The sequence below is a fragment of the Patella vulgata genome, chromosome 3 (assembly GCF_932274485.2).
Source record: "Patella vulgata chromosome 3, xgPatVulg1.2, whole genome shotgun sequence".
Taxonomy (NCBI): Eukaryota; Metazoa; Mollusca; class Gastropoda; family Patellidae; genus Patella; species Patella vulgata.
The window spans coordinates 22797833-22823508 of NC_065881.2; the positions used below are offsets into that span (position 1 = coordinate 22797833).

General features: G+C 32.5%; 1 protein-coding gene across 2 annotated transcripts; it reads left to right on the plus strand.

Moving 5' to 3' along the window:
- Positions 1–498: 498 nt before the first annotated feature.
- LOC126816268 (protein broad-minded) lies at positions 499–25276 on the plus strand. 2 transcript variants are annotated; one of them, XM_050542561.2, is made up of 34 exons: positions 499–620; positions 1306–1487; positions 2122–2262; positions 2932–3115; positions 3339–3413; positions 3994–4119; positions 4464–4539; positions 4949–5052; positions 5275–5336; positions 6063–6204; positions 6579–6635; positions 6983–7229; positions 8032–8121; positions 8731–8873; positions 9609–9736; positions 10086–10287; positions 10872–10954; positions 11178–11316; positions 11694–11781; positions 12223–12341; positions 13158–13277; positions 14485–14573; positions 15259–15366; positions 15575–15698; positions 16319–16415; positions 16958–16987; positions 18301–18426; positions 18787–18870; positions 19747–19816; positions 20341–20468; positions 20944–21098; positions 21849–21989; positions 22455–22643; positions 22824–25276. In XM_050542561.2, the coding sequence occupies exons 2-34, from the start codon at positions 1333–1335 to the stop codon at positions 22941–22943; spliced, it is 3942 nt and encodes a 1313-aa protein (XP_050398518.1). In that variant the 5' UTR covers positions 499–620; positions 1306–1332; the 3' UTR covers positions 22944–25276. The 2 variants fall into 2 exon arrangements, with proteins under 2 accessions (XP_050398518.1, XP_050398519.1); XM_050542562.2 differs by lacking the exon at positions 16958–16987.
- The last annotated feature ends 400 nt before the right edge of the window (positions 25277–25676 follow it).

Sequence of the window (25676 nt, forward strand, 5' to 3'; positions counted from 1 at the left end):
TACGGTGAGGCGGAAACCTTCAAAGCAACTGTATACATTTGTACTTATGTAAATAAAATAGGTTAGGCTCAAGGTTCTCGTTTGCTCTAGTTTTAGTTTTGTTTTTCTATTTTTGTTCTTGCAGTGAGTTCCATAAGCGATTTAATTAAACATACCACCGAGACATTTTTACTGCTGGCCCTGCAAATTCTGCTTATTCTTTGTAAAGCCATTGCAAATAATTAGACTTCGTTAACTTTTTTTTATAGTCTTATGATGATACCACGTCCACAAGCAAACGATAGTCCAGTCACTCGGCTCACATCGTCCGCGCCGATGACAGAAAATAGGTCAACGACAGCTGACAGATGGAGAAAATATCATAGGGTCTGGTAAACTAGGTCTATGAGTCACGTGTTAGCACTTGCCAACCCATTTACATAGTTTTAGTATCAGATGATGTGATTGGTTTGAATCTTTGATAATAACCAACCACAGTTCTTGACAGATTGATTAAAACAAAATGGCTGTGATGTAAACAAAAGTAAAGAGTGTGATGAATAATTTCATAAATTTTGTTTCTTTTCTTGGCTAAAAAAGCAAAAGTCCATCCCCAATGTTACATGAATCAGTAATTCTAGGTAAATCTTTAAAAAGTAGCATAAAAACCACTCAGAAATCTCTAATTTAGCTAATTATCTAAATATCGTACCTGAAACAAACACAAACATATGAAACAGCTCCATTTCTATTTCTATTTCTAAACAACATTTTTCATCTCTTTAATTTCTAATGATAGGAAAAAAAGTTAGAAATGGCAAATGTAGTTAAACCCAACCAGCAGGATTATGTGTGTGGGCCCCAGGACCAGTACTGAGACTTTATTAAACGCTCAAACTAGTGGTTAAATACTTCATACTTGTCATTTGTAATTGTACAAGTAACAAATAATTAAGTATCTTTAATTTAAAATTAATTGATACCCTCCATATGAGTCAGTGTATTTCTTAATATATTAGTAGACCTACAAAGCATTGTGTAATGACACTACTTTTGGAGCATTACTCAAGACACTACTCTTGTAGGTTATGGTGATAATTAAGTACCAGTATTACTTGCACATAAAACATGATAAATATTTAAACCTTGGCTTGGAAGAAAATCTTTGTTGTAAATTAAATACAACTGCTTTACCTCTTAACATTGAAATTGGTGAATCTATTTGCAACATTTCACTGCCTTTTTTCAGATATTGCAGAGAAGAACAAATATTTCATTTATTGGCCATTTTTAACTTAATTGACTCATTATTTTCCTCTCTAACAGATGTTGAAGTAACCTTAATGCAACAAAATGACACATCCAAAGGGTTTAGAAGGAGATGACCTAATTAAAAATATTCAACAACTAGTTAGTAGTTTCGAGCCTCATATCAGTGAACTGGAATCAACAGATCAAGTTAAAGATGTCTTATTACAGTTAGAGAGAAATGATGAACATTTTCATAAGTAAGCTTTTAGATGATAATTTATGAAGTAATGTAGGGCTAGAAACATTTCAATTTATTTATTTTACAGAGTAACAAAAAAAAGCTTTTAAGCCTTTTTTTGTTACTCTGTAAAATAAATAATTTTCTAATTTATTTACAGTTCACACATTAAAATGTGTGAACTGTAAATAAATTAGAAAATTATTGTTAATTATTTATTGTTAATTAGTTGTAAATTATTGTTATGTTTTTAGAACATCTGATACCATCTGTATATAAACAATAGTTTATTATTGACATACATTGATCAGGAAACAGGCAACTAGTCTATATAATAATCCTGCTCCTCAATATGTACAAAAATGAAATAGCATTACAAAAACAACATTATGTACACTATATACAATATCATACATGAATATAAGTACATTTAATTCATTTCTTCTTTAGTGGAATTCCCATAGCTAATAATTTTTATTGTACTTCTTTTGTATGCCACTGTCCACGTACACAGAGTAGCAACATATCTAGTATTACAGTTGCGTATAAATCCATTATTGAATATTGTGTGTAGTATTTGGACATAAAAATGAATGTCGATTTAATACAGTTAATTAAATTTAATGAGGTTGATTTTATTTATTTATTTTCAGACGTGAGATAGTGAAACAGTTGAAATCTGGATTAAATGATGTAATAGATAAAAATTCTATGACAGGACAGGTTGTATCTAGTGGTTATGATGTAGATAGATCAGTTAAACAAAGGACAGATGCTATACGATCTTCTAAAGAGTAAGTTCCATATTAGACATGGGGAGCCATGTTAATAGCTCAGTGAGTTTGGTGCTGGCTCACTAACCACAAGCTTCTGGGTTCATTATCGGTGTTGGCCGAGAAAGTTCATCAGGGTTTTCTAGTCAGTTTCAACTTGTCAGTTGGCAGGATGGAGTGCCTGGCAAGGAGAAATGTCTAGTGGTTCAAATGGGACAGAAAAACAAGCTTGTTAAAGAACCCTTGACAGTTGGAATTCAACATGAAAGACAGGATTTTATTCATATTTTCTAGATATAAAGCAGTTTTGTATCATCATTTTGAATTTACATATTTCACTGTTTGAATTCAGGAATAGTATGTTTATCTTTCATACATGCTTAATATATAATAATATCAAGTAAAAATGAATAAAGATATATAAGAAATATAGATTGATGCTAATGATGAATAATTGGGTTGTTGAAAAGCTCGCTAGCACTGCTTTTGATAAAGACAATGGAAAAAAAAATGGAGCGACATGATAAATCAATTTTATGTTGTTATAAAATAGGTTAGGCGGCCCAAATATGAAAACAGGGAATGAAATTTGAGATCCATGGTCGTTATATCAAGGATAAATCACATTATTTGTAGATCTTGATCATAGGTGTAATTTTATTGTTATTAACTTTCTTATTATATTTACAGTTATAAAGACTTTAAGAAGAAACTACATGATGATGTTAAAGATGCTGTAGAACATATTGTATTAAACTATGATTCTTTAAAAATAGAAGATCAGGTACGAGGTTCAGGGTTACCCCAGCAACGACAAGGATTTATGGGTAGTGACGATGAAGATATTTCTTCTTGTGGAAGTATATTTTGTCAGGTAAAGTATTTCAGCTGCCAGTTTTTATGTTGTAACTGCCCTTATGTTATACCACAAGTACCTAAGTGATTCAACTTGAAGTTAGAATACACAAATGGACCGTGGTTTTTTGTCCCATACAAATAACTAGGCTACACTTTACTTTTTGGTGTTGTATATAACAATGGGCTTTGTGTAAGATTAACATGTGATAATTGATATTTTTCATTGTTTTATTTTTAAGGGAAGTGTGACGATGTTTGACCCTGATGCTTTAAAGAAGATAGCCAATGAATTATCTATATCTAAGTCACATCAAGTAAGATCACTATTCTCTTTCCATAGACAAAATTAGACAGCATTTAGCAAGGACATAATTTCCCTTTTTGTATTAACTCCTTTATACAAAATAAAAGTTAAACAGTATCATATGTGTTAGAAATTTAATTTTAGATATGAATTCTGATTAGATAATAAATTACCAGCTAGAGCTTGTTGTAAAAGGTGCGTACATGTATCTAAAGAGAGAGAGGGAAGAGAAAAAGAGATTGGACAGGCGATCCTACTCTTTCTCACATACAACCGGAAACCCTGCCAGGCGATCCTACTCCTTGTCACATACAACCGGAAACCCTGCCAGTTGACTCAATGACAGACTTTATGATACAGCGCGATGACAGACCTTATGATACAGTGTGCACGTGATAACCATTCGGCCATCCAAATGTATCTACATTTTGAAAAAAAATTTTTTTTTAATTTTCTCCTCCACTAAGATATAAACCTAAAATTGATATATTTGTGTTACTTGTTTCGTTTTTTTAACCACAAATATTAAAATCAATGTTATTTTGTAAAGTTTAAAAATAACTAATTAATTTATCCATGTTATTTGGCAGACTAAATATGATGCCATGTTGAAGTTAAATCGTATTATGAGTGCTGATATGGTTAATAATAATAGTTGGAATTATTTACGCAAACAATTGTTAGATGTTCTATCTGATCCTGATGAAGAACTTACGGTAAATAAATATATTAATATGTTATCTGTGAATCATAAGTTTAATGGGGGCATATTTTAAGTCTTTTGCTAGTTCTGTTATGGTTTCATAAGTTTCCTACACCTTCTCTGGTTTCTGGCTACCGTTAAATTGATTATTAAGTTAATTATTCAATGTTTGTATGCTAAGAGGATTAATTTATGTTAGAGCCAAAACCACCTAGTAATTTCATCCTGTATTACTATGTTTTATTAGGTTGTCATTAATATTTTGAAGTTTGGGGTTTAAGTATATGAGATTGCATGTTTCCCACTGCTAAATAAATATTCACTTACAAAAGACAATTACATAATTTTCTCTTTCAGCAACTAAGTCAGAAATTTATAGCAAAAGCATTTACAAATACATGCCATCAAACCAGAGAGATTTATAGTTTACTGAGTAAGTTATCCTTTAGTAAATAATTTATATTTTTAATAACTCACTCATAGAATGTTCGCAAATTTGTGTATTCAATATCAGTGTATGTTCACAGTATAGTTCACAAATATCCTTTATTGATTAAATTATTCTTCAGTAAATGATTTATATTTCTCATAATTCACTCGTAGAATGTATATCCCCTAATTTGTATATTAACTATCAGTGTATATTCGCAGTATATTTAAGGTATGTGTACTTGTGTGTATTTTACACCTGATAAAGTTCACACTTAATATGTCTATATATACATTTTTAGTGTGTATTAGGTACTTGATATACTCACATTCCTGGATGTTACTTTTATCAAAGTAATGAACCAGTAAGTTTAATGTTTTATTATACCTAACACACGTTTCTATAATTTCAGCTGAGTATTTAACATGTCAGTTTCAAACTAGAGACAGCAATAGACAATTGCTCAGTAATGGACTTGATACATCTAAGCCAGAAAATATTAAACTACTTAAAGCAGTAAGTTCTAATTCTCCTGCTCTGTGTACAACGCAAAGGCATATAGTCTTCTAAGGCAGATCAGTTTGTTTTATTAAAGCTAATGGTAGTCATTTGCTTAACCAAATGTTTATTACAATGCTAAATGTAAAAAAACATCAGTCAAGTTATATCTTTATTTGAATGATTGAAAAAATATTACCATCAATTCAATCTGTAAAATATTATATTTTCTTATTATAGTTTCGATTGATGAATGAATTTCAACAAGAAGCCTCAAATTATTGGATACGGTATCCTGATAAGTATGTTTGTTTCTTATTTCCTTTTAAAGATACATTATGGGAGATGAGAAAAAGAGCTGGCAGTTCTCACTATGATAGTTAAAATCTAGATATTGTAAAGGAAATTTGCTAAAAATTTCAGTCAGATTGATCCACTGTGAACCGAGAATTAAGCGATTGAAATTTCGACCTAGCCTCGATCATCATTACTAAAGTCTGTACGATAAAAAACATAGTCTTGATCATCCATTTCCTGATTAAATTATGAATGGAAGTCGAGCAGCAAATGAGATCATAATCCAGTAAATATTGCAGGCTAGCGATGCCATCTAGAGTTGATTATGGCCTGGATAAGTTGATTAATGTCTAATTAATAATTTAGATAACATTACAGGTCTAAAGAAAGACCTGCAATAGACAGATTTAGCTCTTGCATAATGTATGTTTAAGTTACCTCTGGTATATAGATTTTTTATGGACTAATTTCATCTGAATAGAACTGTTACACTGTTGCATAATGTATGTTTAAGTTACCTCTGGTATATAGATTTTTTATGAACTAATTTCATCTGAATAGAACTGTTACACAAGAAGATACATAAAATTTAATGATTGACAGTTGTCACTACATGTGATATTATACTAGTTTATATTGTAATAATCATGTATACTTGTGAATGTTATTTTTGTAACTTGTATTATTGTAATTACCTGTATATAAAAGTAATTTGTGTTATTGTCATGAAGGTATTTAGAGGAAGTGGTTGAATCTACGTTAAAGCTGTTTTCTGTTCAACAGACATTATCTACCGGTGTACAGACTTATCTAATGCCATTACATTATTTGGCTCTAGTTGACCCTAAAGCTGTTTGGTGTATTAAATGGATGGTAAATAAAAAAAATTTTGATACGTTTTACTGGTACTATATGAAAGTCCTATTCTCATTGTTGTCCCCTTTTTCCATCTATTACTAATAGAGACTGGGGATAAGTAAAATAATCAAGTAGAAAATTATCATTAAATTTGTTAGTCACAAAATAATCAGATAAAACTTACCATCTGTTAGTCCTACAAAAATCAGCTAAAATATTACCACCTGTTAGTCCCAGTATGATAAGACTACGTTTGTTCTACCTAGCAAACTCCCTTACATTATCATTTACGTTACATAGCCATTATTGATAAAAAAAAGTAATTTATTACGAAATTTATCTTGTTAGCAATTGTTCAGTTAAATTCAATGTATGTATGTTCTTTTTAGCATGGTAACTACAGCAGAAGAGCATTACTAAGTTTATTGAAGGATTATAAACAAATTGTGAGTACCTTGTATCCAACTTTACAATGGTTTAATTCAAGATATTTCTTAGATTTGGTCATAATACCCTAATGGTCTTTTGACCCCTGATGTGACCTATCACTATAACTTGTCAGATCTTCATGTAGTGTAGGCCATCGAAAGTATAAAAAACGAAACGAAATATAGATCTGTATTTTAATCAGATTGGCGGAAAATCAAACTAGAATCAGGATGAAACAAGTGAAGCATATGTTAAACTCCAGGTTTAGCCCAATTCATGAGTTTATTTCTATGTAAATATATGTAATATTTATGTAATTATATATAATATGTAAATATATATAATTACTGTGTACTTCTTTCAGGTTGAAAATGCTGTTTATCATTGTTTACATTTCTTCAATAAAAAAACCAAAGATTACAAATCTAATGATATCGCGGAATCATTGTCAAAACTCCACGTCTCCAGTGGTACTACTAAAAGAAAACACTTCTACACAAGTTTAGAGTTAGAATATATCTATCTTATACATTCTCTCTGTTTTATTGGACGTCTGCTGTGTTTTATTGATGGACGAAAATTCTTCCCAATGAAATTTAAAGTTAAATCAGGTATGTTTTTAAAACTTAGGCTATATACTTTAAGTAGGGTCAAGTTTGTTTAACTGGCATTTAAGACAACATGTCTCGACCATAATCCCTAAGAGGCACTTAGTTACGGGATAAAGAAATAAACAGTAACGCATACTTATGGAAGAACAATTACAATTTACTGAGTCGATATTGAGAAAATACTCATGAAAACATTGCATAAATAAATAAGTAATTGCTCTTCTCGACCTGTGCCTGGAGGTCAGGTGTTCGATCCCTGCATTGGCCGAAAAAGTTCATCCAGATTTTCCGGCATGGTTCCCCCTTGTCAGTAATGCAGGATGGAGGGCCTGACAAGGACAGCTGTCTAGGCTTTTGGATGGGACAAAAAAACGAGGCCTCGTGTACACATTGGCGTGCATGTAAATGATCCCTTGACAGTTGGAATTCTATATAAGAGTAGGCCGTAGTGCCGCTGTCCGGGCAAAATTTCCCCAATAGCACACTCACTGTATGGCATATGCCCGTCTTCATCAGCCCAGTTCAGAGCAGAACAGTAGGATGTTAAACCTCATTTCATTTCATTCATTTCTCGACCTGTAAATATATCTTCTTATTGTCTTAAATATGATTGATTGATTTCCATAAAAAAACTGTCAGAATTCAGATGTAGTGTAATCATAAAGATGGTACAAAAGCCTCCTTGCAAGACAGCTCATCATCATCATCATCATCATCATCATCACTGTTTCAGTTTAGGAAGATCAACGGAACTATATTCTCTAGTTATATTGTTATTCTAAATGTTTTTTATTTTGTTTAGATTATGCAAATCCTGTAACTGTCACAACTTTATTAAAAGCATTTATTACCATCATTGTTGAATGTCCTTCTGTCTGGGACTCAAAATCAGGTAGGTCTGAGATTTAAATACACTGATAGACTTTATTATATTTAACATAAAAGAATTAAGTTATTTATGTTTATATTATAAAGAAGTTGCTTTATTGCCCATAAAATATACTCTTATATCTTGATCTTTATTATTAAATACTTTTAAAAAATGAAAGGGTTCAAAATTATGTGAATGCACTAATTATGTTCAATCCTGTCGACATCTTTTCACTTCTTTATAAATTTGTACTCTTAAGTTGAAATACACAAGGTCTCATTTGCTGATAAATATGTATCTGCATGGACATCATGTTTACTTTTTATATATTTTATATGATATGTAATATTTTGCTATCTACTGTGGTTTTTTTTAGAATTATCTGCTGTAGACCTGCAGAGACTATATTGATTTTTAAGTTATCCAGAATCTTTAAAGTTTGAAATTTCAAAAAGCTTAAAAAAAACAAAAACATTGCATGAATGGGAAATCTCTTTAGAATTAAGCCAGCATGGCTACTGTCCATTTCTAAAGAATGATCTAAAAACTTAATTTTCCTGAAATATACCATCCAGATGTGTAAAAATATTCTGCAGTTAAAGAGTTAATATGAAAATTTGTACAATTCAGAGAGTTTAGATGCAGCTAGTTTAATGAGTGAAGTTTTAAAGGATTTATGTGAGTGTGGTAAATTAAAAGAGATTGGTTTCTGTCATAATGATATAACTACAGCATTACTCATACCTATATCACAATATCTAAATATTAATACTGTAAGTATAATTATAATCTCATACCTATATCACAATATCTAAATAATACTATTATAAGTATAATCTCATACCTATATCACAGTATCTAAATAATACTATTGTCAGTATAATTATAAACTCATACCTATATCACGATATCTAAATAATACTATTGTAAGTAAAATTATAAACTGCTACTAAGTTTGTCTATTTTTACTTTGTTCTTTTTGTTGAATAAGCAGATTGTTTTCCCTCTAGTAGATTGGGTGGAGCTTAACCGTGCAATAACTAGACATGTTCAATGTTATTGCACACTTTTTGCTGGTTTACACTAGTTTTAGTAGAAATCATATAGAGAAGTGGGGTGGGTTTTCTGTGCAATAACAATAAGCATGTTGAGCAGTTGTCGATGTTACAAGTATAGCACGCGTCATTCGTTAACAGGTTTAATCCCTCGGCCTTTGGCCTCTGGTTAAACTTGTTAACTCATGAAAGCTGTGCTATAAATATAACTTATTTTTAAAAATTCATTCTAAGGTTGAATATGAAATAATAGACTTGATTTAAATGAAGAGTGACCATTCAGCATCACCTAATTTCACTTGAATATGAAAAGTAGAAAAATATACACTTGGCGAACATGTTAGAAGGCAATGACTATAGTCTGTCTGGCTCGCTTGTTCCTCTTGAAAAGAACTTTTGGAGAGTGATCCATTGCTGACATTGTTGTTGTTTGACTAAAACTGATTATTTCAGGGTAAAAAATTACCAAGTGAAGAAGCTTTATTGCATGTGGCAGATATTTTGTGTGTAATGGCTTCCGATTCTGATGGTCGGCAACATTTAATGTATGGAGAAGGTGGAAACATGTTCTCTAAAGCCAAGTAATTTATTTTATATGTTTATAATTAATGTGAAAGAAAAATATTAATTTGTTATATTTTCGGACTGTATATACTTATTATTAATGTGGAAGAAGCTTAAAATTTCGGACTGTATATGCTTATTATTAATGTGGAAGAAAATTTATTTTATTTTCGAACTGGCATTCATAATTTTCTTCTGTTACATTTTTAAAAAGTATATATCTATGTTCTATGAAGTACATTTAAAATAAGAGTTGTTATTCTTGCAAGAAATACTTTAGTGACAGTCTGGTTCTGGATGCCCAAGACTACACAGTTTATTAGACATTGTTGTAAATTATTATAAGAACATATGTTGAATTTTCAGGACCTTACCACCAATACATTATATTTGTGAATTTACGAAGAAATGTTTGCGTAAAGAATTGCCAGCTGGTATTTCTGTGCCATCTAGAACTGTGATTGGTGTATATCTATATATCTGTCGTCAGTTGTATATAACATGTGATGGTCTACATATACTACTACCATATAATCTACATACCTATATAGCAGATGCCTGGTTAGAGGTAAGATCTTGTAATATTGGGGATAACTGATTCAACGTTCCAGAATTGAATTGAAGATGTCAATGAAGTAAACATGAGAATTTCGGTAAAGAAGACATGATGCACAAACAAACAATGATACCATTACAACTAATGACCATAGCTGAAACGTTTAATTATGTGTTGATTCTTGTCAAACCAGATCTGTTTTCAAGACTGGCAAAACTGTGACAGGACTCAATTTAGCGTCACATTTTTGCAATTCCACCAGTTCAGAACATTCTGGACTGACAATTGAACTCCCCTGTTGTAATTGCCTCTATGTTCACAAACGTTTAACATTCACAGACACCTTTGAGCATTTTACAAATTTCCGCGGAATCCCTCCCGCTTCCTGTACTTATTCTGATCATGCAGATTTTCCAAACTAATGGGCTTAGTGCATGTACCACCATAAATCTTTGATAAACCCATCTCAGTAGCGATTCTGATTTAAGAAGCGGGACATATGCATCAACCCGTAGTAAATATTTTTCAAAGTGCCCACTTGAGAATTACTGTAGTACAGAACAGTTGATATAGATATTTTTGTTTGTATATTCCAGGCATCACAAGCTGGAGATCGTGCTGCTACTCCAACTCAGTTAGATTCACAAGATACAATATCTAGAGCTGATGATGATAATGTGTAAGTATGATAATGCTGATATTGATAAGAAAATGATAGATTTCCGTGTGAAATTATTATGCCTGTCTAAATTTGGTAACAAAACAGAAATGCTTTGCGGGGAATGGGGAGGTTGTTGATTTGAGGGAGGGGCAAGTCTCCTCAGCAACCCAGAATTCCCAAATAGTAGAGTACCATATCAGTTTACCATAAAATTATATTTGCTTGTTTTATTGTTTTTTAGGTTATTTTGGCAGGATTCGTTATTAGGCAGTTTATTAAATTTTGCAAGTACAGCAAGAGGAATATTATTATTACAGCAGAATAAAGCCATTAATGAATGTGTGGCTTATATGTATGATAGATACAAGAGAAAACTTCAGGTACACCCCTTTAATATTCTTTTATTTGCAATTAGCTCATTCAGACAATTTTATAGCAATCATTTCATAGCAATCAGTTTGAGTAAAAGTTGATTTTAACAGATTTAAGTTGTTAAGAATAATACACCTGAAGAATACTGAAGCCCATATATTATGATTTTTTACACATGGTACTAATATTTTTAGGTTTTTCTTTCTCTTTATAATGAATGTATCTTCCAGTGAATGTGCAATAAACTTATAACAAAATACAGACACTTTGATTATAGTTTAAGAATGCTTGGAAGAATTAAGCAAATATCAAAAATAGTTTGTTTTTTGTGATTTTCATGGCAGAATATGTTTTCTGTGTGATTGTAAATAATGCTGTGTTGTAGGTTGGTAAATTTGAAAAGTTTGGTTATGGTGTGATGGTAACACAGGTAGCTGCTACAGCACCTGGTATATCAGCTTTACAAAATACAGGTGATGGATATAAAATGACAGTTCTAAGTAACAATATATGTCTAAACTAACATGTCTTTTAGTGATCCAAATATGAATCTTAGGTGTAAGAAACCTTTATTTTGGAGTGATCTGTAAAATTAATATATATCCATTTAATAAACTGACAACTTTATGGATAACATTCACTAAGTTTATTAACTGCAACGTTTCAATGAGGATACTCTCACCGTTGCTTGATAACGGTGAGCGTATCCTCATTGAAATGTTGCAGTAAATAAACCTAGTGAATGTTATCCATAAAGTTTTCAGTTTATTATATATCCCGTTCACTAAATGCCTTTCAAAGATAATATACCCATTTAAATGAATATTTGTATTTGTATTTAGTCACTCTAAACTGCTGCTCTTGTATATATTATGATTGTGTTAACATACATTGTTATGTCCATTTATTTATAGGATATATACAAGCTTTAATGAATGAAATTTGGACCTGTTTAGAATGTGGTGAATCAGATGTGCCAGTTTATGCTGCTAAAGTTTGGCCAGTAGATGTTATAGAACGATCATCACATAAGGTACAATATTTTACTCAGACGACTCCATATAACATAATAATCACATGATGATTTGTACAAACATATGCAAGTTGGTTGTCTATGAAAAAACCAAGATAAAATCACAGTGTTGATTTCTTAATGAAAACTGTGTAACACATAATTGAGATTGTGACATCCAGCATAAAATCAGATTGTGACCTGTAACATAAAGTCAGATGATGACATAAAACATAAAGTCAGATGGTGACATATAACATAAAAGTCAGATGGTGTAATATAACATAAAGTCAGATGGTGACCTTTGACACAAAATCAGATTGTAACCTATAAAGTATAACACACAAAGTCAGATGATGTAATATAACATAAAGTCAGCGGATGACCTTCAACACAAAATCAGATGATGGGAGGCAGCTAACACAAAATCAGGTGCTTGTTTCAAACATAAATTTAGATGGTGGTTCAAAGAAAAATTCAGATGTGTGATCTAATTTAGATAGTGACCTGTAACAAACAGTACCGTTGTTGATATCAAATATTTCAGTAGCTGATATATGAAGCTATATTTCATGTCAAAATTTTCCTCGGGAGTGGCCTCGGTCCACAAAAACCAACTCTCATTTCCAGGTTCACAAACTAAGGCTCTCTCTCAATTTCTTGGTCGCCAAACTTAAACTCTCTCAGTTTCTCCACACACAAACTAAAACTATCTCACTTTCTCCACCCACATACTAAAACTATCTCATTGTATGAGCTAGATAGCAAATGCTAGAACTATAGTTATATGATATTATTTCTTTTAGTTTTATATTTATGTGTGATGATATTTTTCAGCATTTAATAAGAATATTAAATATATTATCATCGTTTGCGGCTGTATATGAATTATTGGCTACTAAACCTCTACCTGTTAAAGATAGTTATACGTTTAGAGAGATACCAGATACTATAGCTGTAAGTTTCTCTTAACTTATTTTCATGTGCGTGCTGTATCATAAGGCCTGTCATTGAGTCAACTGGCGTGGTGTCGATGCCCCTGTTGTACTTGACAAGGAGTAGGGTCGCTGGTCCAATCTTGTGGGTTTTCTCTGGGTCCTCCGGTTATCTCCCACTGCTAAAGACCCCTACGCGCAAGCAAATTATTGAAATAAAATTGAACCATATGTTTGTCCCAAATTGACCTAGTTTGTGTTGAGTGGACGTTAAACCCCATTTCTCTCTCTCTCATAACTGATTTTAAATTTTACCATAGTTCAACACCAATAAAGATATGAATGACCTTTAGATATTGATACTCCATAAATGTGCACTAATTGGATTGAGTCTCACTTGACACAATTTTCCTCAGTATTCAGATATGTACAAATGCGAAGAATATGACCCAGAGAATTATTTGCACTCGTCTTATTGGCTGAAAATATCAGATCATTGTAAAGCTTGTATAGCAAACTAACTATGCATGCTGACAATTACCATGTTTTGTCAAGTCTGATGTTTTGATGGGTAGTTGGGGATTGGAGTTTGCAATCAAAGTATATACAGTTATTATTTTTAAATACATATGTAGTACTATCAGACTTTTTTTCTTGTGTTTGTTTCTTTGTGATCGTAATAATACTACAGCATCAATGGTTTTACAACTTTATTGCTAAGCTGTAATGGCTTTGAAGGTTCCTCGTTCTTAATAATAATAGCTGCTAGGAATATCTGAATGTGTCCTGATCCATCTCGCTCTACACCCTATTTTATACCCCCTAATTTCTGCACGTCTTAGATAGCTGTGACGTTAATCTGGAATAAACCTCTTTATTTCACATGACTAATAAAGGAGGAGACATTACCTTATTTGGTCTACCAACCATAGGTCAATTAACAGACAGAATTTGATGGATATCATGACAATGGTTATGATTTTACCAAAATATCACTGTTTTTTTATGTATAACTATATTCACGTTCATTAAGTACGAGTGGTTTGACTCTATGACAGAGTGAAGCAACAATTTTTCAAAGAACCAAAATTGTCTTAAGGATCAAAGTGTTACACATATTCGTATAGATCAATTCAAAATATTTGTCTTATTCTTAAGCTTTTCTTGTTATGAAATTTGCCCTCAAAACAGTAATTAATTGTTTGAGTTTAATAATTTATTTATTGCAGGCAATGTTAGATAGATTAATAATGGTGGATAGTCCAGCTAAAATACATTCATTATTTAATTATGAACATTCCCATGTATTTGGTTTAAGGTAATGTATATAATATGATATAATATGTATATAGTTTAAAGAATTTCTGTAAGACTCTGTTCCTTTACATCTATTTGACTGAATTTTACTAATTTACTTTGAGATATTCTTAATGGACACCATGATAGATCTTAGTTCTATTTGCTGCTTGGGGGCCACTGTAGCTTAGTGAGTATGGCACTGGTTCATTAATCAGAAGATCCTAGCGTGATCTAGAAGATTTTTCAAGATTTTCCAGCCTGGTTTCCCTCTTTTCAGTGCTGCAGAACAAAGAACCTAGCAAGGAAAAGTATCTAGTCATTAGGATGGGAAGAAAAACTGATGTCCATCAGTGTACTCATTAACTTGTATATAAAAAAAAATTGATAGTTGGAATTTCATGAAGTATGGATGGAAATGCTGCTGTCATAGTGCATGCTCATCTTCATTAGCCTAGTCGGCGCAGAAATGAAATGAAATGGGGTTTAATGTCCTACTTTTCATCTGGCCATCTGAAACCTGGGAGCAGCCATCTTTATTTAGTTATGCATTCATTAACCAGTCACATAGTGTGCTTGATTATTCATTATAAAATCTAAAACGCTAGTGAAGCCACTAGGAAGTTACAAGTCTTGTTTTTGTTTACATCCTGTATGGTCTTTAACCATTCCTGTTATTATAGTATCGATGTAATTTATATTTATAGGGCATTAAGTGTAATGGTATCATGTCTAGATACAAGTCTACTATTACAGTCACAGTATAAAATTCAAGATGTATTTCTCATGGCACAGGCTGAAGATAAAACAGACAGGTAGTCTTATAGCTACATAATATTTTAACTTAGAGATACACTATTAATCTATTTAATATTCTTACGATATTTTCCCTAGACAGAAAAAAATGGAGGTCCAGATGAGTAGTAATTAAAAGTATGCATTAAAAGAATAAAAAATACAAATGCCATGATTTGAAAAATTGTCCTCCTTTTTCGTTTTGAATAAAATGATTTTTGTTTCCAGTGATCAGTTTATAATAGACATGTTGTCAGCAGAGAGAAATTATATTCTTGTATCATCATTTCTCATTGGTGGACCATCTGAAAGAATCTTACCACCTCACTCATTGGAGCAGGGAGAAACTCAGGTAAGACTGAACTATTTATAGAAATTATCTTATCTGAATATGCATGGACATAGCAGTAGAAGAAAATAATGGACAATAAAATATTCCCCTCATTGTGACCTAAGCAAATAGATTGGGTTAATTTTAACATATTTGTGCTAATTTTCAGCAAGGTTTATTGTTTACCAATGTAATAAATGAAAACATTTCTATTATTGATGAGGAAAATATTTCTCTCATGTACCAAGGGGGGTGGATGGCCGAATGGTTAGCACGTGCGCGCTGTATCATAAGGCCTGTCATTGAGTCAACTGGCGTGGTATCGAATCCCCGGTTGTATGTGACAAGGAGTAGGGTTGCCTGTCCAACCTCGTGGGTTTTCTCCGGGTCCTCCGGGTTTCCTCCCACTGCTAAAGACCCCTATGCGCAAGCGAATTATTGAAATAAAATTAAACCATATGTTAGTCCCAAAATGACCTAGCCTGTGTTGAGTGGACGTTAAACCCCATTTCTCTCTCTCTCATGTACCAATATTAATTTCACATCTGATGAAAGTGATGTGTTTTCTCTCAGATTATTTTTTAATTCTTACTTGTGTACATTTGTTTGTATTTTAATGATTTGTTTTGATTTTATTACAGAAGCCGGGTGTTATATATCCGTATCCTATGTTTAGTTCTTATCCAGTACCTAAAGAATACATTCCTAATCTTGCTGGTAGATCTGTCATGAAGCAAGGTAGATAACTCATATTTCCCCTTTTCATTATAGATCCTATTGTATGATTTGTTGCTAAAACAAACTTTCACCCAAACTCAATTTTATACACCAATATAGAGAACATATTCAATTTATTGGGGGGAGGAGATGCAACTCAAACATTCTTATTTTATAAATGATTAATGATATTTTGATAGATGATGTCCTTCAATATATTGCTGTAGATATCACTTGATACCAAATAGGAATTATCTTCCATGAAATGAATTATTGAGTAATGAATATGTGACGTAGTTAGAATCAATCACTCTTTTAACAATAGAACTTCTATTATTTTCTTTGTTTTCCTATACAACTGCATCTATTTCACTGCAGCACTAGCTATATAATTGTATCTGTTGTCATAATGAATTTCTATTTCATACATATTTCTCTTTCTCTCTTGTCTTATGGAATTAGTTCTAGCGTTTATTTCTAGCTGGCCTTATATAATTATTTCTAGCTTATCTTGTTAAATAATTCCTATATTTAGCTAGACTGTCACTATATATTATTTTCAGCTTTTGTAGAATTTGCTGATGAAGTTAAAGGTTTGCAATTCAGTATAAATTGTATCACACTGCACAGTGTTCTGCTGCATGCTTTTTGAGCACATTTTAAAATTGAGTCATTGGTATGTCAAATATTGTCGCTTGTCTGGCAAACCGACGAATCTGAAATATTTAAGTATTGAGAATTATGAGTTTGAAATTTGCGCTCTATTGTTATCTCTATGTCCATCAAATAATAACGTTTAGGTAAATGACGTACCGTGTCCTGATGTATATGTATGAAATATTAAATCATAAATAAATGTTAATATTTGATGGCTACAGAGATAACAACAGACCGCAAATTGCTAACGCATAATTCTCAATACTTAAATATTTCAGATTCGTCGGTTCGCCAGACAAGCAACGATATGTTCACAGCACATTGTACACTACATGTATAGAGAATGTATTATTGAAGACGGTATTTGATTTATACAAATATGTTAAGTCGACAGGGCTGTAATCCAGAACATTGATTATGACTAAATTCTTCCTAATCATACTTCAAGAATATGGACCTAATTATTTCCTAATTAACCTTCAAGAATATGGTCCTAAATTCTTCCTAATCAGTGTTTGAGATCAACATTTTCTAATTAACATTTGAGAAAATATACTTAACTCTTCCTAATCAACGTTGGAGTATATGGTTTGAATTTCTTTATAATTAATCAATGTTCAAGAATATGGTCCTTACTAGCTGAGCTAGTGTGCAAAAACAAAATAAATTGAAGTGAACTTGCTTTAAGTTTATGAATTTATATTGAAGGTAGCCAGGTAGGTTTCGTAAAATTAAGTACAGCATTATAATGTTACAGATTATATCTGAAAATAAATACAGAAAGTCTGGATAAAAGAATTGGCATTATTTCATTCTATTTGATGTAAAAAATCTGTCGTACTTAAAGGGACATTATGGGAGATTAGATAAAGAGCTAACAGTTCTTGCTATAATAGTTAAAAAATAGAGAAAATAAAGAGAATATGCTAAAAATTTCAGTCAGATTGCTCCACTCTGAACCAAGATATTAGTGATTGAATTTTAGGCCTAGCCTCTATCATCATTACTAAAGTTGGTACTATGAAAAACATATTCTTGATTATCCATTTTGACGTTAAATCATCCATCACAAAATGTATTCAGATCCAGTAAATATCGCAGACTAGTGATGGCATCGAGAGTTAATTATGGTCTGGATAAGTTAATTAATGTCTAATTAATAAATTAGATAACATTTCAGGCCTAAAGAAAGACCTTTAATAGTCAGATAGAGCTCTTGCATAATGTATGTTTTACTTCTTTATTTCAGATAATGAAATGACAAAATTTCTCTCTGCCTCTGGAAGGGGAGACAAAAAGATGGCTTGGTTAGACAAATGTCGAAGTTTATTTTTCAATCTTCTGACTAAAAAACCTGATCAAGTGAAAGGAACATGTAAGTTGAAATTCATTCCTGGTAAAATGAGTAATTTTCAGATTTTACATAGCAAGCTCTGTTTTGTCATTGTTTAATTGTGAGGGAGTTGGATGGTCGAATGATGAGTGCGTGCTTGTTGTATCATAAGGTCTGTCAGTGAGTCAACTGGTGTGATTTCGATTTCCCTGTTGTACATGACAAGGAGTAGGGTAGCCTGTCCAACCTCGTGGGTTTTCTTCAGACCCTCCGGTTTCCTCCCACTAATATTGAACCATATGTTAGTCCCGAAATGACCTAGTTTGTGTCGAGTGGACATTAAACCCCATCTCTCTCTCTTTCTGTGTTTAATTGTGTAATGATATATTATTTATATTACAGTACTACAGTTGTTATTTGAGCAAACTGTACAGGCCATGAGTCAGATAAAAGAAGAAGCAGTATACCCTTTAACCACATTTACTGGTAAATACATACTTCAATTTAACTTCTTTGGAATTAGCTTTTGACAGCAGGATGATCCCATAAACTGTGCTTTAGTTTTACATAGTTCCGTTGACCTTTTGTGTCCCAAATTAGCTCCATTAACCGTTTGTCTCCCGCTTTAGTTCCATTGACCACCGTTTCGTTGATTTTTGGTTTCCCAAATTAGCTCCATTTTTCCACTGACACTTTATTTCCCACCATAGTCACTTTTTTTAGCTGACCTTTTTTTCACACCATAGTTCGAACTGAATATTTTCTTCCAACCTTAGTCCCTCTACTTAAAGTAGCTAAGTCTCTAACTCAATATCATCCAAAATCTTCGACATTCAAAACGCAAATTATTTGCCAATTTAAATCAACATTGATGTTGTGGTCTTACCGGGAAAAGATGGGTTTCTGATATCCAATATTTAACACTAAATAAACATTTTACCATTGGTACACGAATCGCGTACCATAATGTGTTTCAGTGGCATTTGTAACAAGAGACTCGAAGAACAAGGTTAGACATATTCCTCAAGTCATATCAAACAGTGACGGCATATTCTTATCTAGAGAGCATGCACAATAAATACTATTGGTATAGACTGGAATAACCAGACGCTGGAGATTGCCATTTGATTGAGACTTCTGGCGTATTTCGCCGAACATGACTAATTAGAAATTACAGTAAAAACAGAATTATTGAATGTAAATCAGTTTATATATATTCATATTACATTATTTATATGCGTTGCGACCCATTTGTGTCAATTACTAGGTCCCAAATATTAGCGATTTAGCTCCTTTCAACTGAGGTTTTGTTTAGGGGAAAACTATTGTAGATTATGAGTATCAATCTGATAATTTTTTCAGGTGGAGAGAATAGTATTAAAAGCTATAACCTTTCACCTTTACAACTACTAGGTGTTAAAGTAGCTGTCAGGTAATTATAATGATAGAGTTATTTTTACTTATAAGTCAGGTTATCCGAGTAAAGGCATAGTTCCTCTAGAGATTCTCTATAAGTAGATCTATATTTACTTATAAGTCAGGTTATCCGAGTAATGGCATACAGAGATTCACTTTAATTAGTTTTATTCTATGATCCTGGTGTCCTTCATCGTTCAAAGTAAACTCCACTGTTTGTTATATCAAATATATAAAGTTTACGCTGGATAATATCAAGCATGTGCACTTCTTTGCGAATACTTAAACTAATATATTTCAAGAATTAAGCATTTTCAGTGGCTGAGAATTAAAATTCTATTGCAAATTTGAGCTTTTAGCCAATGAAAAGGTATACTTCTTAAAATATCTTAGTTTAATGTTTTGTAAAGCGCATTTGAGCACCTAGTGAATTGTGCGCTATAAAAATGTTCATAATAATAATAAAAATAATAATAATAATAATTTGGTGAATAAGAAATCAGCAGTCTTTATTAAAGTTTGTATGATTATATTTTGTAGATATGGTATACATTTAAAGGTTGTGACAACACCTACAGAAGCTACTGATAGTTTAACTCGTTTACTAAAACAAACAGGTGCTTTCTTCCAACAAAAATCTAAACATTCCAAAACATCTTCTACTTTATGTATCCTTTTATAATACTTTTATTTATTTTTAAAATAGCAAAACACATACAAACACTCATGGGGAAATTAGATTTAATAGCATTCTTTACCTGGTGTATAATACATGACTACATGGGATGATAGGTCAATGACCAAATAAATTGAAATGAAATAGAGTTCAGCATCTACTGGATTAGTGAAGACATACATACAGTGTGCAATGAGGAACTTTTTGCCCGCTCAACAGGATTCCATCCTACTTTACACCAAATTTCAACTGTAAGGATTCTGTTACATGCATGCCAATGTGTACATGAGTGGACCTCACATCTTCATCCCATCCAAATAACTAGATACTTCAAAAATCGGAATAGAACCCAGGGCATCCCGCACCATACACACTGAGCCACCGTGACTCCCTTAAAGAATGATGTGACTGATATTGTTTGGACATATTTGAAATATCTTTATCCAATCACCTTAACTTATATAAAGTATATCAGAAAGGTAGTTATCCTGGTTTTGATTGGTTTGCTTCCACCATATTTCTCATGTTTAATGGTGATGGAGACAAGGCATGGAGATTTCTACACAAGTTCAGTACATTAACTGTATCAGGTTATCTGTGGATGCCAAGATTACATTCTTCTGTAAGTAAAATTAACAATACCATTTTCATGATGCCTGTCTGTAAGGTTGTGTACCTTCCATTATGATCCTTCTGCTTGATTAGATTGAACTTTAGATCAATAATTTGTATTAATGTGTTGAAGTGATAATAAGTATGCTCTGTTTTGTATTGGAAAAATGTAATAGCAATATTTCAAGCTAATTCAAAATTTTTAAACTTGAAATGAACCCCACCCGAGTTGCTGTTCAGTTACAAGTCATTGCAACTCTTTTTTTTCAATTTCTTTTTTAAACGTACATAAATAAACTGATCTAAATAAAAACTAAAATTTAAAAGTATTTGTGTTTTTCAAATTCTAATTTAAGACATGTGAATTGACAGATGAATTCCTCAGACATGAGACAATCAATTTCAGAGCCAGGGTTTAATCACAAGACTGAATGAAGTCACAAAGCTTGAAGAAAGTCCAACAAGAAGCCTTTTTTTTTAGATGTCCAGTTGAGACATTTCGAAACTTGTCGATGTAAATTCTAATTTGAACAATTCGAACAGATACAAGCAATAAAATAGTGTGCGCATTAAGTTCAACATATTTCCTTTTTCCAGATTTAGTTTGCCACAACACTTTGATAACTTTTGGCTGAGGCAGTTATCTCTTTGTCACATTATTATTAATTTTGTATGATGTTATTCCAGACTTATATCCTCTGAAATATTTTCAGTTTCTGTTTCTTGAAATTCATTCTGCTGTTTGTTTTTATTTTTCTAGGAAGATCTTCCAGACTCAATCATGTACACTGGAATTCCACCAATATTTTATTCAACAGCCCATAACATGGAATTTGTTCTACAATCAGAATTACCAACATTAGCATCAGCTTTTAAAATGTCCGGCTTCACACCAGCACAGGTAGATAAATTCATGATGACAGTTTTTGTCTCATGGAACTTTCTTCCATGCAAATAATGAATGTGGAATGAATATGAATTGTTTCTGATAACCTTCGTAAAACCACTGGATTACTTAAGGGAGCCATGATGGCTGTGTGAGTATGGTGCTGACTGACTGACTAATAAGGAGGTCCTGGGGTGTTGACAGAGAAAATTGCTCAGTATTTTCCAGTCTGGTTTTCCCTTGTCAGAGGTTCAGGATGGGGGTCCTGGCATGGAAAAGCATCTAATTAATCGAATGGAACAAAAACTGACAGAAATCAAAATAAGGGTAGGCCTGAGTGCTGCTGTTAGGGCAAACTTTCCCCATAGAAAATGTATATCTTAGAAACACATTGGGTGCAGAAATGTAAGATGTTGAAGCCTATTTCATTTCAACTTCCTGTGTCTAAAAGATTTGTTTAATATGTTTGTTATATTACAGATCTGTGTACATTGGTTAAAACAGTGTTTTTGGAATTATTTTGATTGGAGTGATATATGTCAATATTTAGTATTGTGTATTATAATGGGTGTAGATTATCAGGTGTATATATGTGTAGCCATATTAAAACATCTAGAGAAAGATATACTACAACACATGCAAACTCATGATTTAATTATCTTCTTAAAGGTAAGATCTACATAAACTTTGTACTCGTATATACTAGTTGTGATGGGTGTCTTGCATGAAGACCACTGGCCAACAAGTCCACATAGCTTACAGTGTTTGAAGTCAGTTTGCCATATTAGTTTGATTACTTTTAGTTAATTCATAGAAAAACTTGTAAAGTAGTTTTTTTCTGAATTTCAGGAAAACCCTATAAAGAAATTTCGTGTAGCGGAGAATCTAAAATATATGAAAACTCTCGAGACTAAATTTAGGAAAATAGTTCTCAAAGATATGGTAACAATGGTGACTAGGAAGAAATGATAAAAATAGAAACTTCAGGAAATGGAAAGTGTTATAAACCAAAGTATTCAACAGAAAGGGCACTACTGCAAACCCTACTTCAGGAAAAATAGTCAATATTACTCAATAAAATAGTTCTATTTAACATTTTATTCATTCGTTATCATATATAACAGTAATCGTGTAATAAAAACAGGAGTGTATGTCAGTCATTCAGTCAGTTGTATGTTTTCATGTGGTAGATATTTTCATGTACTGAAATGATGGATAATTGCTTCTTTAGTCAATGATAAACTATTTATGCCATCTATGCTTCATGTATCCCTGTCACTTTCATATTAGTCACATCACTAAACACATGACCATGTAATGGTTGAAAGTCATATTCCTTTAAAGATACATTATGGGAGATTAGATAAAGAGCTGGCAGTTCTCACTATAATAGTTAAAAAATAGATAAGGTAAAGGGAATTTTCTGAAAATTTCAGTCAAATTGATCCACTCTGAACCGAGAATATAGCAATTACATTTTGGGCCTAGCCTCGATCATCATTACTAAAGTCAGTACGATAAAATAGATAGTCTCAAGTGTCCATTTTGTGATTTAATCATGAATGAGGGTAGACCAGATCCTAATCCAGTAAATATCGCAGGCTAGCGATGGCATCGAGAGTTGATTATGATCTTGCAGGTTTTTCTTTAGGCCTGAAATGTTATATAAACTATTAATTAGACATTAACATGACATATTCAAGAGTTTGTTAATTATCTTGACAGCGGTAACAATGACAATCGAGGCTACAGTGATTTTAAAATAAGGTTTTCTTGGCTTAGAGTGAAGCAATTTGACTAATATTTTCAGCATATCCCCTTTACATTATCTACTTTTTATACGCCCACATATTGTCATCGCCCCTGTCCGTCCGTCCACAATTTGTTTGTGGGCACTCTACAGGTCACTATTTTTATCCGATTTTGACGAAACTTTAAATATAGGTCTATCTCCCAAAGATCTTGGTTCCTTGTGATATTGGCATGTATCGGATCATAACTTTATGGATTATGGCCCTTGATTGTACGAAAAATCCCGTTTTTAGTTTGTGGACCCGATTTTAAAACACGTTTAAATGTATCACCGCTACACTCTAATGAAGGATGAGCTCGAATCATGTAGTGCAGGCCATCAAAAGTATAAAAAAACAAAACGAAATATAGATCTGTATATTAATCAGATTGGTATGATTATGATCCAAAGATATTGGTTCCTTTCGATATCGGACTGGAGGCAGACCACCATTAAATTTCACCATCTCGGTACCCACAAATTGTAGTTTGGCAATTTTTATCTGATTTTAAAAAACATTTAAATGTATCATCGTTACACCCTAATGATGAATGAGTTCGAATTTTGTGAAAATCGCACCAAACTGCCTGACAAAATGGCCGCTCCTTGTACACAAATAGTATAAAATCTGTAATAGAAGGTTGTGGACCCTCTAGAAATCACAATTTTTATTTGATTTTGATGAAACTTAAAATATATCTTTATATCCCAAATATCTCAGTACTTTTCGATATTCGCACATTTCAGATTATAACTTCCTGGATTATGGCCCCTGATTGTAAAAATTACGCCTTTTTTTTTGCTTGTTCTCTATCCATCTCTTGCAGAATTTAATTAACTATTATAGTGCTCTTTTTCTAATCTTCCATAATGTATCTTTAACACAAAGTAGCAATGGTTTGATGAATCTTTAACAGTTTATTTGGCTCAGTGCAGGGCTAAAATCTCAGGTCTTACCTTAAGGTCACCTGACAGACAATTCCAAGTAAGTCAATTTCACTTTCCTTTTAGGTGGAATAAAGTGAATTAAAGCAGGACCTTTAATGTTTATCTGACCCCTGTTCTTGGTAGCCATGAAATAACAAGTACAGGCATACTATGGACCAGGAACCGAGTGTGACATCATCGAAGCCATCTTGGAATCGTGACGTTTTTACCAAAAATCGAAATCCATCAATTGATGCGTAATTGTCAAAGGAACAGGCATGCCAAGTTTCATATGGATTGTACTTAATTAAATTGGCGGAGTCTTAGGCTTTTTTGAAGAACAACCTGAACAACACTATGAGTAGTGCTTGGGGACAAGTTCCTGGTACAAAATTTTCGATGTTATTCTTATTGAAAATTAAAGTGCTTTACCCTGCAATAATTATTATGTATGGTTTTGGTTTATAATTTAAATTCTTGATGTTATTTATTCTATAAATCATGTCCGTCTAAAAATATTTATAACTCATGTAATATCTCATATAATATTAATCAAATTAATAAACATTACTTTCACATTGTAGTAATATTGTCTGTTTTTAATAATCTATGTGTGACGATAATTCTGTTTCCTCGTACATTGTTGAAGTATAGTAATCAAGCCTACAGAGATCGGGTAATGTGACCTCTCACTATGAGCGGTCCATTAGACACAGTACCGGTATCTGAAAAGGGATAGCTCCAGGCCTTTAATCAAGGAAATGGAGGTGATTTTTTTTATGCCTCGCCTACCTGTTCCCACCCTATGCCTCCAACCATGTGGGGTTGGATGCCCGAATGGTTAGCACCACGCTGTATCACAAGGTCTGTCATTGAGTCAAATGGCATGGTTTCGATTCCAACCTCGTGGGTTTTCTCCAGGTTCTCCGCGTCCCCCCCCCCCCCAACTGCTAAAGACCCCTACGCGCAAGCGAATTAATGAA

Excerpts from the sequence above, each read along its gene's own strand:
- LOC126816268 (XM_050542561.2), top strand. The coding sequence starts at position 1,333 with ATGACACATCCAAAGGGTTTAGAAGGAGATGACCTAATTAAAAATATT. Across the intron at positions 11,782-12,222 it reads ATCAGCTTTACAAAATACAG|GATATATACAAGCTTTAATG; the intron begins GTGATGGATATA and ends ATTTATTTATAG. Across the intron at positions 15,367-15,574 it reads GCTGAAGATAAAACAGACAG|TGATCAGTTTATAATAGACA; the intron begins GTAGTCTTATAG and ends TTTTGTTTCCAG.